The 18,484-nt window shown below is 28.8% G+C and overlaps 1 protein-coding gene across 2 annotated transcripts in view; it reads right to left on the bottom strand.

The window, feature by feature from the left end:
- Positions 1-4,953: 4,953 nt before the first annotated feature.
- Oatp33Ea (Organic anion transporting polypeptide 33Ea) overlaps positions 4,954-18,484 on the bottom strand; it is a 144,726-nt gene continuing 131,195 nt past the window's right edge. For both annotated transcript variants that reach the window (XM_075381401.1, XM_075381409.1), the window contains 3 exons: positions 16,770-16,873; positions 9,434-9,535; positions 4,954-5,281 (listed from right to left, as the gene is read on the bottom strand). In XM_075381401.1, coding sequence (XP_075237516.1) covers positions 5,154-5,281; positions 9,434-9,535; positions 16,770-16,873 — 334 coding nt within the window. In that variant the 3' untranslated portion in view covers positions 4,954-5,153. The remainder of the gene's footprint in view (positions 5,282-9,433; positions 9,536-16,769; positions 16,874-18,484) is intronic.

The raw sequence follows: 18,484 nt of genomic DNA, 5'->3' as shown, positions 1-18,484 counted from the left end.
TGTCGAGACTTCAAAAATGGCCACACAAATCTGCATGATGAAGAGCAAAGTGGCAGGCCCAGTATTCAGCCTGATGAAATGAACAAGTGAACCGAAAACTGCGATGTGATCAGGGATTGACGATTAGTGCTTTGGCTGATGAATTTCTGCATGTTGGACGCACCTCCTACACGATTCACAGTAAAACTCTGATATCACAAGCGGTGTGCAAGGTGGGTACTGAAAAAGCTCACCAACCAATGCAAAGAGCAAAGAATGTGCTGTGGACAAGCGTTTTTGGACTGCTATCGACAAGATGGAGGTGATTTGTTTTCCCGCATTGTTATGGGTGACGAGACATGGATATTCAACAGAACTGAAAAACAGTCAATGCAGTGGCGCCATTCAAGTTCCTCAAAACTGAAAAAGTTTAAGCAATCTCCATACGTGAATAAAAAATGTTGGCTACCATTTTTTTGGGACAAAAAGGGTGTCATTTTGCTGGATTTCATGGAACATGGATCAACAATTACTGCTGACATGTATTGCAAAAGGCTCTCCAAACTGAGACGTGCGATCCAAAATTGATGATGCAGGAACCTGTCGTCTGGTGTAATACTACTTCACAACAATGCACATCATCACACCGCTGCCTTAACCAAGAAGATTGAAGATTTTCATTGGGAACCTTTTGATCACCCTCCATATAGTCCCGACCTTGCACCTAGTGACTACGTGCATTTCTTGCATTTGAAAAAGTAGCTTGGTGGGCAACAGTTTGAAAACTACAAGTAACTCAAGACTGCTTGTCAACTGGTTCAATTCCCAGGCAGTGAACTTCTATGTAGAGGAGTTAAGAAACTGTTGCAGCGTTACAAAAAGTGCTAAGAACTGATTGGCAATTATGTAGAAAAGTGAAAATGCATGTAAAAACCTTTTCTCACTAGTTAATTTTTTTTAATAACCAAACAGCTCTTACTTTATGAATAAGCCTTGTATGAAGCCAGTATTAAAAATTGGAAGATCAAATACGATTGTGTTTTTATCTTACAAACTGAGATGAAAAATATTTCGTGCATCTTGTGTCGTTGGTAGATTTTTCTACAGACAGAAAATTGTTAATCAGAATTATTAGAGCTCAGCAGTCTTTTCAGATGTTGATCATTACCAGACCCTTCCAAAAAGCTTGGAAGGGAAATGATGTGGGTTATCAGAGTCATATATAGAACAGATACGGATTTTTGAGGATTTGTTGTGCAAAAAAAATGTAATTTTCAATACTGAAATAAATCAACTGATCTGAAAGAGATTTATTTTTTTCATGGCCCTATATTTCAAGAAAAATCTGATTCGAAAAGCCTTTTTGGACAGAGAAATTTACTTATTTAAAAATGCTAAATTGAATCTTCTAATCTGTATCGTAACACTTAGCTGCTGTTCTCAAGTATGTGTTAAGTCTAATGATTGTGGTGTATCACAACTATTTTCAAATTACTCTTGTGAAACATCTCACAGCCATTCTTTACAACACAAAGTATGACAGAGCTCTTTTTGACCACAAAACAATTCTTTTATAAATTAAATAAAACTTCCTTAAATTTTTCAAAATTGTGATGAAAATATTACCAAATAACTTTTAGAATTAGACAAGTCTGTTTTGGAGCCTTTCTGTTTCTGTTTATAAATATTTGCCTTTCTGTTAATAAATCACATTAATGACATTTAAGGAATTGTAAGCTCTGATTTATACAGATGATGTGATTGTGCTGTCTCTGATAAGAATAATGAAGTCACATTTCAATAATGCAACAAGGACTCGTTTATTATGTTGATTTATACTTCAATATCAATAAAATCAATTGTATTTCTAATTATAAGTAATTTGCAAACTCAGACTTACTTTCAGTATTTGTAATTGCAACATAATATGCAAAAAATTTCTGTGCTAGTTGATAATGCTTTGATGTGAATTTGAGAAAAAACAGGGAATTGTTTTAAAGTTATCACATTCTTAGCGTGGTGCATTATGCTTATATTTATTTGTCTGTTGTACTGTTATGTTTTAAGGTAATTCATACGTCATTTTTTGTATTGCAATTTTCCTTTCATATGGGTTTTGTATTGCTCATCATATTTATAGAAATCTAACTGCTTTACTAAGTAAGCTTCATTACCCATAGTAGAAATCAACTCATTTCCTATTCATTATACAATAGTTTTATCTGCTCATTGAGAATGTGGACTATTCAAGCTTAAATGGTGTTAAAAAGTGGAAAACAGGTCAGAAATGTTTCTTGAGTTATATTAATACTATTATTAAAAAATATCAGTAACATATTTATACTAGAATGTATTCTAATGTTACACTATATTTGTAATTTTATTTTATCTATAAGACATACCATCTGTCAGTGAAGTATAAGACATTGTATGTTTTAATGTAAATAATTATAACTAGAGAAATTGTATGCTCCTCAGAAAGCCAATCGGAACATAACTCATACTAATAAAAATGTTTATAAAGAATTTATTTAAGTTTAACTTTGTAGATTCATTTACTTTGTGCTTTCTACTTTATTAGCATACCAATAGCTACTTTATAAACATAGTCTTTTATAGCTGTCATCTCCGTTTTATGCAATTAAATTACTGTAAAAAATCTTATTGAACCTCTGAAATGACCTGGCAGTAGATACATTTGGATTAACACACTTACAGAGACTCTTTATTTTATGACATTAATTCTGTGCTTTTTAATGGTTAAATACTTCACAGTAGCAGAATATATTGTTGAATTTTTCTGTGCATGGCCCTTTCGTGTGTTTTCTTAATATGTTCACAGCCTAAATTAATGGATATTATTGAAGTTGTCTGTATAACAAAAGCAGTTTAAGAAATTGTATAACATCAATATTTTTTAATTGGATTATAAAAGAAGTAATGAATGAAAAATCCAGCTGTACCTGTAAAATAACTTGTCCTGACTGACTTATTTATCAACACCCAGCAAAAACTACTGAAGATAAATTGATGAAAATTTGTATATATGTTCTTCTTTTACTGTAAGTGTACAGCAAGAAACGATTTTTTGAAATTCCAAGTTTAAAGGATTAAGATTGAGTAATAATGAAATTTACTATTTCTTTAATTTTTCAGTAACAAATGAAGATATCAGTTTGATTTTTGGTGTGTGTAACCTTCATGTGGATATCTAAAAGTTAATTTGTAAATTTTTTGAAAATCTGAGTTTAAAGGGATAAATAGATTTTGAATTTTGTTTTAACTCTGCTATTTTTTTAATTTCTCAGTAACAAACGAAGATATCAACTTGATTCTTGGTGTGTAATCTTCAAATGAATATCAAAAAAACAAATTTCTAGATTTTCAAAATTCAACCTTGAAAGGAGTGAAGAAAGGTAAAATAATTTTACCTTTAATAATAATTATTATTACCTTAAATAATTAAGGTATAATAAGGTAATTATTATTACCTTATTTTACCTTTAAAAATTATTAAAAATTTTCCCCATTCCAGACTTCACTAAAATAGATTTTAGTGAATACAAACTAAAGCTAGATTTGGGCATATAAGCACTCTTCAGATAAATATCTAAAAACCATTTTGGGTATTTTTTTAATTTTGATTTTTTAAGGAGTGTTGGGTGCACAGCACTGTCACTCAACCAACACAGCCACTGCCACTGTTATATATATATATTACTATATATGCTGTTACTATAGGAGCAGGTGGCTGCTCCTGCCATCTGTTATTTGACTAAAAAACATAAAATTAGAAAAGTTATTAATGGAATAGTCACTTCCTAATGGTGTTTGTTGGGTAATGCTGAGAACCAGGCAAAATGCAGTTTTACCCATACAAGGACAGGTAACAAGCTATAATATTTTTAAGGTGGAGGCCAACTATTTTGAAACCCATATCCTTCAGATCACTCAAAATTTTGGATCTGTACTGACTAAACTGTTTCTCTTAAGTAATTAAAATACACTGATATTTTTTTGTAAATTGAATAGGCTGTAATTTTTATTTACATTATTATTCTTACAAACATGAGTTAATAAACAATGTGGGTCCAGGGGACAGAGTCTCTGACTAGACAGGAAGGACAAGCACTGACCTACTAAATATCCCCTGACCATGATGCGAAATGCAAGTAACCATAAAGCATGAGGGAAGCCACGACAGGGGTGCTAGTATATATAAAGATAAAATTTTTATGCATTCTATTACATTAGAATTACAAACAGTTTAAAGTAGTGGAGTGTGACAACACCGGGTGATTGATTTTGATGAGATCATTCTATGAAAAAAAATTGGATATGTTGCAGCCAATAGCACAGTTTAATAGACTTGTTTTTATGAACTAAAACAAATCTATATTTAGATAGATTTATTATTAATGTACATTTATTTCAGTATATACAAAGGATTGTACGGTATTAAATATGAATTAATTTTGCTTTTTATTTACAAGTTGTAAATTTACTAAATAATTGTTTTTTAGATCAGTGGTTGTAGGCAGAGGTTTAATATTACCTCCCTATAAACAGGAACTAGTTGATTATCCTTCTTCAGTCTAATTAATTAGAATTAAATTTTCTTGGAATGTTTGCTTTAAATGATCATCTGTATGAGTTATGTTCTCACAATATGCCATGTACAAAAAAAAAATTTCTTGACTGAGTATTTAGTACAATATGTTATTCTATTACAAGCAAATCGTGGCAGACAATAAAATAACATGCAACATATTTTAACATTATTTCTTTCATTTGTCAGTCATACATTATTGCTTAAATCAAAGAATTCAATTACTGAATCAGGATAAAAATCAAACAATGAATACAATGACTGCATCAAGATCCAAAATCTATGGTCCTGAAAGAATGAAACTACAGCTTTTTTTTTAGTAAGATGAATATCTCAATGTTATTTAAATTACACCTATGTTATTAAAAAAAAATTTATTAAAAATTAGTTTAGGTATAATTCAACAAACATACTGTTGGTATTTAAAAACATATAAAAATTATTCTTACTTGTAACCTTTTACATTATGTTAAAATGCAACAATATCTACCATATTAAATTAAGATCACATATTTAAAATAAATAAATATCTTTAAAGTTTAACTTAAAATAATTTTATGTTATACTATGAATCAGTTGTTTTGTCAGGACATTTTGTTGTATTTTCATTTGATTCATTATCACTGTATAAATCAAGATTTCTTCCCAGGTAGCATACTACCCCATCTAGAACAGCTCCAATTGATGTCATAACTGAAAAGAAGAAAAATTTGTTTGTAATACAAACAGTTTTTGTAGTTTATCTGCTAAACATTAACTAACTATATTCTAAATTAACTAACTAAAAACAGCATTCTAAAAAGATCAAAATAATTTTTCTATTCTTTAAATTTTGTTAAGTCTGTCCCAAACTTAAAAGAAACAACTGCCAATAATTACTAATCCTTTGATACAGACTTGAAAACTGAAATTTAAGAAACAATTGGAAAGTATTATGTTTTTACTTTTTAGGATTACTTTGAAGTTGTTTATATATTTATTTATATATATATATATATATATATATATATATATATATATATAATATATATATACATGCAGGTGTAATACAAAGTTTCCTGGGACTTTCATAATCTATTCTAGTTGTGAAAATAATGGAAAATGTTCACATAAACATGAAAAATGCTTCGTTTGAGAGCTACAGCTTTCTTTTCTTTTTCTGTTTAGCCTCCAGAACTATCGTAAGGTATTACTTCAGGGCGTGATATATATGAATGTAAATGGAGTGAAGTCTTGTACAGCCTCAGGTCAACCATTCCTGAGATATGTTGTTAATTGAAACTCAACCACCAAAGAACATCGGTATCCACAATGTAGTATTCAAATCCGCAAAACAGTAACTGCCTTTACTAGGATTTGAACCTTAGAACTCTCAACTTCTAAATCAGTTGATTTGAGGGAATGAGTTCCACCACTAGGCTAACCCGATGGGTTGTGAGTTACAGCTGGTGAAAGATATTGCTTGGATTTCAGCTACTCCAGTGAAGTGGGGTCATACTGAAATTATTAGAATATTAATTAAGGAGCAGATTAGTGATTTCTTATGGCTTTTGAAGTGAAAAGTTGAATAAAATAGGTCCCAGAAACGAATCTGCAGTAGTTTTTCAGAAATTGAGATCTCGGGTGAAAACCAATAAATTGAGCTAAAAACCCTGTTTTTTATCTTTGATGTACAATAACTTTGTTAAGAGAATAATTACATAAAAATTTTTAAAAAAACTTGTAGAGAATTTAATTCTGAACAAAGGGTTGTAAGATAAGTTGAATAAAACAAGAAAGGTTAGAAAAGTTTGAATTTTATTTAGAAACGGTACATTGCTACATTTGTCAGAAAAAGTACTTATTTGTGAACAAAAAACAATTTTATTTTTTGATAATCTAAAAAAAATGTAAAAACGAAAATTACTGTTGAAAAAAAAAACTGGAAATTACACAATAGTTGTAAAATAAATTAAAAAATATTTAAATTTTATTAAATAGAATGTATATACATAACAGAAATAAAAAGAATATGTGGCAGAATATGGAGTGATAATTAAACATAAGATTTTCTCCAAAACGGAAATGCATTGTATTGTACCATATCAATTTTTACTTATATTTAGTTATTCTGAATAAGTACAACTAATATAAACACCTATGTTCTAAAATCCATAAGATTTCTTATGCCTGCTAGAACCTAATAAAGAAGTCTGTCTTAATCTACAGGACTGTTGTAATATTTATTTGAATACATAAACATACTTTGAAAAATTAAATTTGATTTTCTGATACTTTTCTTTTTATTATGCTGTCCCTCCAAACCCACTATACAAGAGGAATTCTTGCTCGACTGAAGAGTCGAGAAATCTTGATTAGAATAAGGAAAAATACTAAAAAGACTACAGTTAAGGCTCTCAGGAATGCAGAAATATGTATTACTTTTTAACAGACCTCAAATTTTCCACACAATTTTCTTGAAGTTTTATGTGAAATTACTTTGAGTATTTTATTAACATTAAGATGTTTGTCATTTAAGTATAGTAATCCAGTATATAGCAACGATGTCAATAAACAAAAAACATCTTCAGGTTTTTTATGTGATCATGTAATCTTGTTTAGGAAATCTTCCAGGTATTATATTATCTGAAAGAATTTACTTCAGGTTCACCAGAAAAACTTCCTCTACAAAATAAAAAAAATCTCAGAACTTGGTGTAAGGTTTTTGATAAAACACATACTAAAAAAATATACATGGCTCAAATTGAGAACCTTCATTTTTTAAGGTAAGAACTATAACTCACTGCCATATTGTCTTCAGTGGGATGAAGAGTGGAAAGAAGGTTGATAGGTAATAAAATCAATGTTGAGAACTTAAAAAGACCAAAAGAGAAATAAGAAATTCTTAGACATAAATACAAGAGAAACCTGTTGAGATATATCCGAAGAGGTAACAGCTTGCAAAAAAACAGATTGATTTAATAGTTAAGAAATAGTAGATTATTTTTATTTTTTAACTATGTTAATTCAAAAAACTAGGCTATTGAATAAAAACAGTAATCCTGGAGAAACAGTAATATAACCTTTCTAAATAAGGAGTATTAATCATCATTTATGAGTATAATTATGTAGATAAATTATTATGTTCGATAACATTGATATATTCATAAGACGCAGTTCTATGAATAGGATATGACAGAATGTTTTTATTGCAGATGTTATAATCATGAAATTTCTGAAGAGATGAAAAAGTATGTAGTGTTTCTGAATAGTCAGCTAATTGGAAGAAATAAGCAAATATCAAGGACAAGATTTTACATACCGTAAAATAAGTCTCATGAAGAATTAGTCACTGTTATTCATAGCTGTGACAATTTTCTTTGGAGAATAAGCATTCTCTTCTGTGTGTAGAATTTTCTCAAAATTGCATCTACCCATAAGAAAAAAATATTGTATAAAGTTAAAAAGGAGTAGGTTTGAGAATAGAGTAATTGGGGTCCACCAGTTTTTCACAACACTTCCTAGTGCAGTCTGCTTTGATGATTAAATGTTGATAATGTTGATTTTACTACACATTTAAAAAATGGTTGAATTTTCATGAATTGGGTATCACTCCTAGCTTTAATGTGAGAAATACTGAATGTAAGACAGTTTGAAAATATACTTTAAAATGTTATTTAGTACCTTGGAAGTCCCATATAATTTACAGTGTAGACTTCAACTATCAGAAATCATATGGTTTTCCTTCTTTTACAGTAAAATTAACATATTTTCTCTTTCAATGTATTAATATTGATGATCAAACTAACAAAAATTTGTAAAGATCAACTTTAATGTACAACTTTGTTATCATTAAGTTTTTTAAATTAATTTTTTACATATTACTGTCTTCGATCCTTAAAAAGTCTTATGTATACAGTTTATTTTTGTAGTTTTTAGATTTTATTTTCCCTATTCCATCATTTACAAAAATGAATTACCCTTTTTGAAGATGAAGTTACACTTAGTTGAATAATGGTTTCCTCTGTTAAGAAAGATTATTACATTAAATACAGATAAAATATATTTATTTAAAGTGTTATTTAGATAAAATTTATTCTAAATAACACTTGTAGAATTATGAGCAGGTTAAGCTAGATACTAAGTCAGCATTATGGCTCTCATTACATAATTTCAATGCAAGATTATTACTATGTTCTCACATGTGAATGAGGAAAGGTAAGATTTTGTTTATGATCATGAATGATAGGCACAGATCCTAAGTGATCACAGTTCACTCAATTATGGATAAAGATGTGAGACTGCAGTAAGGGTTTTTACATTACAGCAAAGGCAATATGACATATGATGTTTTGATAACACTAAGATCTATATTATCACTGAAAAACAGTTAAGAAATTCTTGATACTGGTACACTAACAATAGAAACAATGTTGATTGATGTAAACATGAAATTACTTTTGACACTTGCATAATTATAGTATGTTTACTATATTGTATTTCCAAAAGTACATCTTAATTGAACGTATTAAAATGGCCACCTTTTTAGAACTGTTAAACATCTGTTTTCTTGGAGAATTTGCTCTCCATGGTGTGTCCCTTGTTCAGTTTACCAGCTATTTAGCTATTTTGTTCTTTCTTTTTAAGTGCTCATTGGGCTTTAATTAAACTTAAGTTCTGTTTTGTGTATCAACTTATTTATATATGTTTAGGTATTTCTTTTGTGTACTTGACGAATGACCTGAGACGAGTTAGAAACATGAACACTAATTTATATAACTTAAAATTCCCTTCATTGTAAAATGTTTAAATTATTAATTTTTTACTTTGCGTATTTGATTTTAAGAACAAAGTATAAAACTTTACCTGCAGCAGTTACGTTAAGATTAAACCGAAAATCATCTCTGTTGTATAACCAGCAGTTTCCACGTTCTCCACATGTTTCATCCCATATTATGCACGTTGTATCTAATAACATAAAGGCCTGATTAAATTGAATTATCTGTGTAAACATGAAATGAAATATTTATCTAATATTCAAATATCGTTAATCAATGTTTGTTTTAAATGATTCATATATATTTTTTTCTGTTTAGGAGTTACATTAATATTTTTACAGCTTCTGGAAGTAAATATCTTCTGGCAGAAAATGATTCAGTAAACATCACTTTTGTTCTTATTACTAACAGTAGACTATCAAACTACCAGTTTGTGTGTAATGTTACTATTTAATCAGGAGAGAAATGAGGGTAACACAGTACTGTTGTGAAGCAGAGGAAAATGTATTGTACGAGAACTGACAAATTCACGAAGGACAAATTCAGAATGAAATATACAGCTGCATACAGCATACACCAGCTTAAGTAGATATAGGCAAAAACAGTGCCTTGGAATAATAAATTACCTAGTAACTACTTATATCACTTTTTTCTTTCTTTTTCCTGTTTAGCCTTTGGTAACAACCATTCAGATAATACTTCAGAGGATGAATGAAGATGATATGTATGAGTGTAAATGAAGTGTGGTCTTGTACAGTCTCAGTTTATCGAACTGAGACTGAGATTTGTCATTCCTGAGATGTGTGGTTAATTGAAACCTAACCACCAAAGAACACCAGTATCCACGATCTAGTATTCAAATTTATGTAAAAATAACTGACTTTACTAGGACTTGAATGCTGGAACTTTTGACTTCAAATCAGCTGATTTGGGAAGACGCATTCACCACTAGACCAACCCAATGGGTTATCTATTTATTTCAGTATTATAACTTTTATCTTACTCATTCACATCAACAGAAAATATAGTGAAGTTTTGGTTTCTATCAACACTCTCACATGCTTATATGAATATTCCTATAAATGCTTATAAGCATATTCTGCTGATAATATTAATTTGAAAATACTTTATTTTCAAGTTATGGCTAACCAAGGATTTTTTCCCTCTTTGGCCTCCAAAAGTAAAATAATTTAATACTCTGTTAGTATAATTTATTTGGAAATTAAGTGATATTACATTTATTGAAGTTGAGGGAGTAGTAATTCACCTTTTGTAAATTTTTTTATTAGTAAACATTCTATCAATATATTCATATTGTATCAGAATTCATATATTCTGACATAGTTTATAATATTTTTCAACAAAAATATGAAAAACAAAATTTTACTCATATTTTTCAGTTTTTCATAGGGTTCTGTAAAAAAAATTATAATCTCAGGGTAAATCCTTTTAATAAAAAATATCCTTATAATGGGTAAGTTATTTTGATGAAATTTAAAATCACTAATTCTACTTCATAAATTGCCCGTACAAAATTACAGTATTAAACTATTTTACTTTGACATAAAGAAGAAACAATGCTTAATTGGTGTAACTTTTAAACAACCAAGATTACATTTATATGAATGTTTTCATTATTTTTTTCAGAGACTTAAGCCTATGAATTATTGTAGAAATAAACATACTATATTATATATTTTCTATTAAAAATGTAATAAACTTTTCATTTTCTAATACACAGTCTAAGCAAACTCTTGTATCATAGTTTAACCTTCTCAATGTACTTTTTTCTGCTTTCTATCTTCTCCAATAGATATGCGCTTTGTGTATTTTATAATGGTTTCAGTGCTTCTATATTAGCCTTTCTTTTACATCTAAGAACTGTTAAACAAATGACTTCAGAAGTAATGGGTCTTCAAATACAAAAAAACTTACTTTTGAGTTATGATTGACTATGAGTAAAAAGGTTTGGAGTTAATATGAGTTTATGTTATTTAAAATTATTGGGTTTACATAGCTGTTATCATGTAATATTATAACATACATTATTTTTATTCTTATACCTTTTACAGTTTCATTACATTAACAATTCAAAAAGATTTAAAAAAAAATAAACTATTTATAAGAAGCTAACAGACTTTTAACTTAAATATTTTAACATTTTACTATGTCAAAAGAAATATTAAAAACAATTCAGAAGAATTTAATATTGTAGTCATTTTGTAAAGACAAAAAAATAATTTTAACAAGAAAAGGCACAAGAAACTTTAACTCGCTCAGTGAATGTTAAAGATGAACTTCTCTGGAAGAATGTGTAAAGAGGAAGTTTTGTACTTTACCATCAAACTATTGTGTCAAGTGAGTGTTTATGTTGTTTTCTTGTGTGAAGTAACCTGCCTGCATGTTTTTGATCATTTTATCTCTATGCATTTTTTATCTCATCGTTTAGCAATGGGCAAAAGAAAATGTGTGTTTAATGTTAACCTGCAACAGGAATACAAATTTTTGAAATTGTGTAAAGACATTAACAATGAACATGTTTATTGCACACTATGTACTGGAAAATTTTCTGTTGCACATAAAGAAAAGGGTGATATTGAAAACCATGTGAAAACAGCTAAACAGGAGTGCTATTAATGCTACTACTTCAGAAAACATTTTTAAAGCCAAAGATTGGAATAACAATAACAGTGATCTGGAGTGTGCTGCTAAAGAAGCTACATTTTCATACCATACTGATAGACAGGTACTCAGTTTCAAAACATAGACTGCAAATCTAAACTAGTTAAAAAGTTATATGACCCAAAATTTTCATCTAGTAGAACCAAAATCAAGGCATTTATTATTAACATTATTTCACCATTTATATTTTATAATGTGTTGTGTTCTTTGGAAAACATAATTTATGTAACAGTAATGATGGATAGCACAAACAGAAGTGAAGTAAAACTTATTCTAATTGTTGTAAGATATTTCAGTCTGGAGGAAAGAATTCAAATTATACTTTTAAATTTTGATGAAGTATCAGGTGAAACTGTTCAAATTTTGACTCAGTATCTTTTGCAGTGTGTGAAAAAATACATACATGAAGAAAAGTTGGTTTGTTATACTGCTGATAACACTAACAGTAATTTTGGTGGTGTGAAGAGAAAGGGGATTGAAAATGTGTTCAGAAAAGTTCAAAGTGATTTAGATAGACCTATTTTAGGAATTGGTTGTTCAGCTCACATTGTACACAATTCAGTACAAACAGCATATGATTCTCTAACCCTGGACATAGAAGTTATTGTTGTAAAAATTTATAAATATTTTTACATATTTACAGTAAGAGAAATGAAACTTAAAGAGTTCTGTGAATTCGTGGAAACAGATTACAAAAAAAGTATTATCTCATAGCAGCACAAGGTTCCTTAGTTTTTATCTGCAATAGAAAGAATTCTTTCTATTTTTTATGGCCTAAAATCGTACTTATGTTGTAACAAATGCCCAAAATTATTATTTGATTTTTTGAAAATCACAGTGAACTGTTTTTGAAATTTTTATATGGTACTCTACAGTAATTTTAATAATGTAATTCTGAAATTGGAAGCTAATTCTATCACAGCAACTGAAGCATTTCAGAGATATTCTGAATTAATTTGTCAACTTCAGGAAAGGAAACCCCACGAATTTATACCATCTTCTGCCAAAGAATTGCTATGCACTCTAAAAGAAAATAATGATGTTCAGGCACAAAAATTCTTCTCAAGTGTGGACAATTTTTATAATTCTAGTATTCAGTACTTGGAGTAGTGGAGAACCAGTTTTGACAAAGTTAGTAAATTTCAGTGGGTAAATTTATGAACTTAAATTGCCTGGTCTGATGTAGAAGAGAGTGCACAAGTTGTAAATGAAATTATAAAAGAGTCCATAAATACTGATGACCTATTTGATAAACGTACATTGTTGAAACAGGTAATTCAAGGTAGGTTGTGGTTTAAGTTCTGAAAAAGTACCAGATTACTATTGAAGAGAAGTTGAAAGCAATTTTTAAGGTACTTCAAAAGACTGATATTTCATGTTGCAATATTTCTAAACTGGTTGAGTTTGCAATGTATTTGCCTGGGACATCTGCTCCACTTGAGAGAGTTTTTTCAATTACGGGGAACATTTGGTCTGCAGAAAGGGGTAGACTTTCAGTATCTACTGTTAAACATCTGCTAAGTGTTAAAATTATTTCAGAACTTTCTTGTTGTGAATTTTATGATGTAATTAAAACAATGAAACCATTTTTAAAAAAGTCATGTCTAGTGAGATACAACTGAATAAATAAAGTTTAATGTTTCAGTAAACTGTTAAGACTTTTAAGTAATTTCAAAAATATGCCCTGGGTTGGACCAAAAAAAAAATATGTCAAGCCTATAAATGCAGCGATTTAATTGAAATGATAGTATGGCTAACAATGATACAAGGTTACAATTGTTTTTAATGAAGAGTTATGTAATTATTTTACAACATTATTTTGTGTAATGTTGCTGGCAATTTCTCCTATTAAATTCTTTAAATATTAATAACTACAACACATTTCAGTCTCTCCTATGAAGGGAAACCTTTTGAAATAATAAAAAAAATTCCCTTTCTAACTGTACTGTCAATACCATATTTTGATATGGTATTATCATATTTTGATATAACCAGAAAGTAAATCAAATAAGTTGAACTAACTTTTAAATTTGTAACATGTAGGGGACTCAATAATTTTGATAGAGGTTTTTTTCATTAGAATATGCTACTTGAAAATCTGAACAGGAAAATGGCAACTTAAAGAGTAAGGATAAATTAAATTAGATATAGTAGTCAATTATGAAGTATGGAAGAGTCACAGTGTTTAATTTGAATAACTACAAAAAAAAATTAAAAAAAATTTTAAAAATTGCACTGAAAAGGAAAAGTCATTTTTCCTCATGTCCACAATACAATCTTTGAATCTTATTTTTTGAAGTCCGTACCAAATTCAAACAAATTTTGGAATCTGTATTTTGTACACTTTTAATTTTTTAAGCAATATCTTGCATACTTGTAATTCATTTAATATTTGGTGCTAACTTCAGAAAATAACTTTCAAAGATTGTAGTGAGGGCATAGAGGAAAAATTACTTTATCCTTTTCACTGCAGTTTTTTTTTTAATTAATTTTTTTTTTAATCAGTTCAGTTTTTTTTAGTCTTTTTTTCACTTCTTAGTTTTGTACCTTCATCAAAGCTGAAATAAGGGCAGACCTACAAAACAGACTGCATACAAGAGAAAAGAATGTTCCCTTGAAACAAAACAGGGTGTTTTTTTTTGCTCATTACTTCTTTCCATTGATCCAACACAATTAAGAAATGAAACGGGACCACCTCCAGCAATTCATCTGTTGTTTAAAAAAGAATCGTCAGGAATCAGCTCAGCCTTTCATTCGGAGTTCCTGGTACAAATGTTAGTCAGGCATGGTATTTTTGTACTCTACAAAACTTCATTTCCATACCCCATGCACAAGCTTCAAGCTTGTGTGGCGATGTCATTTAGGAAAATATCAAAACTTCTAATCAAAAATTATGCCATTAAAAACAAGATATGTAAACATTTATTTATGTGTATTTATATATTTTTTTTCCGCATGTTTGTGGCTCGATCAGGATATTGAGAGTTTGACAATTGAAAATTTTTATATAATTACAATTTATTAGTTTAAAAACATAAGTAAAACAAGACACATAAATAATAATAATAATCACAATAGTAATAATAATAATAATCGACAATAATAAAAAAACAAATAATAGTCATAGTTGTTTAATAATCACAACCACAACAACAACAACAATAATAATAAATATCAATAATAATAAAAAGTGATTACATGCAAAGCAGAATTTAAAGTAATCATCAGGATTTATTCACAGGTAGATAAATAATGAAAAGCAAAATTCAGTCTCATTAACAAAAGACATTAGCATGACTGCTAGTCTCAACACATTTAACCACTAGTTTTGTATTTACTACAATAGTAAAACAGATAAGATAAGAATAAAGCTCTTTTACTACAAATATCTCTGCTGTTCATAATAAAACTACCCTAACAGTTTATGAATGTAATTTAGCACATTACTTCTTTCACTTATAGTCTAACAGTAACTCATTGAATCATTTCTTGTTTTCATGTACTGTCTACTCTGGAATTACTTGTGATGTCACTTTAATCATGACAAACTTAATTCACACTAGAAATTCACTTCTTCACTGACCTCCTTGAAGAATCTCCTCACAGACTCACATCTCACAGAACTTCATCCCGCAGACTGACATCATAACATCTCACTTAGACTGATTCGCGGAACTCTCCTTGCAGACTCGCATCAAGTTTCGCTTATACTGATTTTGTAGAACTCACATCACAGACTCTCCTTGTGGAAATGATTTTTAATTGGTCTTCCCCAGAGTATTTATATTCCTACCCTCTTTACTTGCCGGACCAGACCCGTCTTGAAGAGTGTAAATGATCAACCACCCTCACATTTTCCCATGAAATTCCAAAACTTGGTCTGATACCTCTTCTCATGGAAAGATATCTGTTTAGGTGTCAGTGAACAGTATTACAAAAGACAATTGTTAAACAGACCTGTAACCTGTACTAAAAGGGTTTTTTTAGCCCCTTTCTGGATTCCTCCCATTATTATATTTGCTACTACTTTTTTCTTAATTGGTAGGAATCTGTTACTCAGAATCGCTACACCAGACTTGATACAATATGTACAGGTTGAATTGATAACCTTAATCCAATGTGTTATAAAACACATTGTGTAAAAGCAATGTGTTGTGTTTATAACACATTACTTTTACTTTAAAAGTGCAAGTTCCACCTGAAAGAGCACCTTCGAAGAGACAAGATTTAATCTTACCTCAATTTTTAAAAGAATTGACTTTGCTGTTTTTCTGGGAGCCTACAGATATCTTTTGTGTTATTCATATCAGTTATACTTTAAATTTTAATGATATATTACAAAGATTCTTGTTCCTTACACATCTTTTTAATGTCTATAGACAGCTTGTAAAAGATTTATACAAGACCAAGTACATGTGCTATACAGCAGAAAAGTGTTTTTAACCAGTACTTTTTTTCTACTGACCCAATATCATTCAGCAATAGAACAACAGCACTAAGAGGTCATCCTCTATCATTTACAGAAAAAAACATTTAGTAAATTTGGCGCACTCAGTAAAAAATTATAGACAAACAAAATATAAAAAAAACATTTATATATTACAAATTGAGAAAAGGCTTTTTTGAAGTCAGTTAAAAAAAATTGATTTTTTTTAGTAATGAATGTAGAAAACTTTCTGATTTTAATTTTTTTGTGGCTAAAATAAAAAAAAAAAATACTGTACATGATTATTTTAACTCACCAATTATAAATCCATAGAGTATGGGTCCAGGAATTAATGCAAATAAACTGATTAAAAGAAGAGATAATCCTTGTGCAAAAGATTTATCAACTTCATCAACACACCTAGAAAGTTTATAAAATTGTTTATAACATTGTAATTAAAGTAAAAAGGAAAATTTTAATTTAAAGGAAGAAAAATTACATAACTTTAAGATGAATCGATCGGTCTAATAATCTATTAAGCTATTCATTTCTTGTTATCAGCATTTCCCTATCATCATTTTCTTAGGAAAATTGACATTTTTTTTGACATCTTGAACCTAACCTTTAAATTTTGGTTTGAAAAATGAGTAACAAATTTACTTAGAGAGATTATTTATAAATAAAATAATTTTTGCAGTAAACATTCCTGTTACAAAGACCAAAATGTATTATACTACCAATTTATTTATTATTAGCGAAACCATGCTAATAATTGTGTACTGCAACTGTTGATGTAAAGAAATATAAGTTAAGTTTAGTATCACATTAAGTGATACTAATAATTTAAATTAAAAAAATATATATAAGCAATTGAATTTTGAAAATCTCAAAAAATATTTTAGCTGATAATTAGAATAATTTACAGAAATAATTTGGAAGGTGAAGGTAGCCTGTAAAACAGGATACTACATTACATTTTAAAACATTTGGAAAATAAACTATTATAGTAGTAATCAATCTTCTGTTTTTGATGCAGATTTAAGTTCTTCTTGCAGTTGTCACTTTTTTAAATTCCAGTCCTATCTTACTGATTGACGCTTTATTTTTAGTTTCAGATTTTCAGATGACTATTAAAGGGAGTTAGCTTTGGAATGTGTGCTATACATCAACTACAAATTCATGAACATTATAAAATAAATTTGTAATAAATGTGAGAACTTGTTTTCAACAAGATTTTTATTATCAGAAAGTTACTAACTTTTTCAAAATGTAATTTACTTGATTTTTGTTTCATGTGCATACTACCTAATTTTATGTATAACAGAGTTATTAAAATCATCATGTTATTGACAGCTGAATTGATGAGCTTTTGACAGAAAATTAATGAGTGTCTATATTACTTAACAGTTCACACAACACTCCAAACTCTAATTTTTTTTGTAAAATGCTTTGATGCAAAGCTCACTGGACATTGCTCCAATGGTCCCCAATAAATTAGCAGCAAGACATGTAAGTTGGGTTCATTGTGTTACTTAGCAGTACCAATTGGTAAGGGTTACCAAGAAAATTTTAAAATTTTCTCATTTCCTTGAGACACTCTAGTAAAGAATGTTTCTGTTTTATTTTTTCTCTGTAAAATAACAATAATATTGAAGATGATTGTGATAATGGAGCAAACATGTAGTTTTCTGCTGTAAATTTCTTAAAATTACAGTTACTGTTTTTTTCTTAAAATTGTAGTCTTTTTACAACTAAATTATATGACAATGTCATAATTAGTAATTTCTTTGTTTCATTCTTTGAAGTTTTTCTAGTGTATTATAAATACTACATTAATAGTTTTTCATAATAATCATCATTTAAAATTAAACAGATATGATTTTAAATTAAATTATAATATACTATGCTGTGTAAATATTATACCTCAATTTACCTAACTGTATGAGTTAACATTAAGACATATTAACATTATCCCTATTTCATTACCATTCAGAACTATTGTAACTTTAATACTGTAGTTATATAATTTCA

The sequence above is a fragment of the Lycorma delicatula genome, chromosome 1, assembly GCF_047948215.1.
Source record: "Lycorma delicatula isolate Av1 chromosome 1, ASM4794821v1, whole genome shotgun sequence".
Classification (NCBI taxonomy): domain Eukaryota; kingdom Metazoa; phylum Arthropoda; class Insecta; order Hemiptera; family Fulgoridae; genus Lycorma; species Lycorma delicatula.
This window is presented reverse-complemented; position numbering and strand designations above follow the sequence as displayed.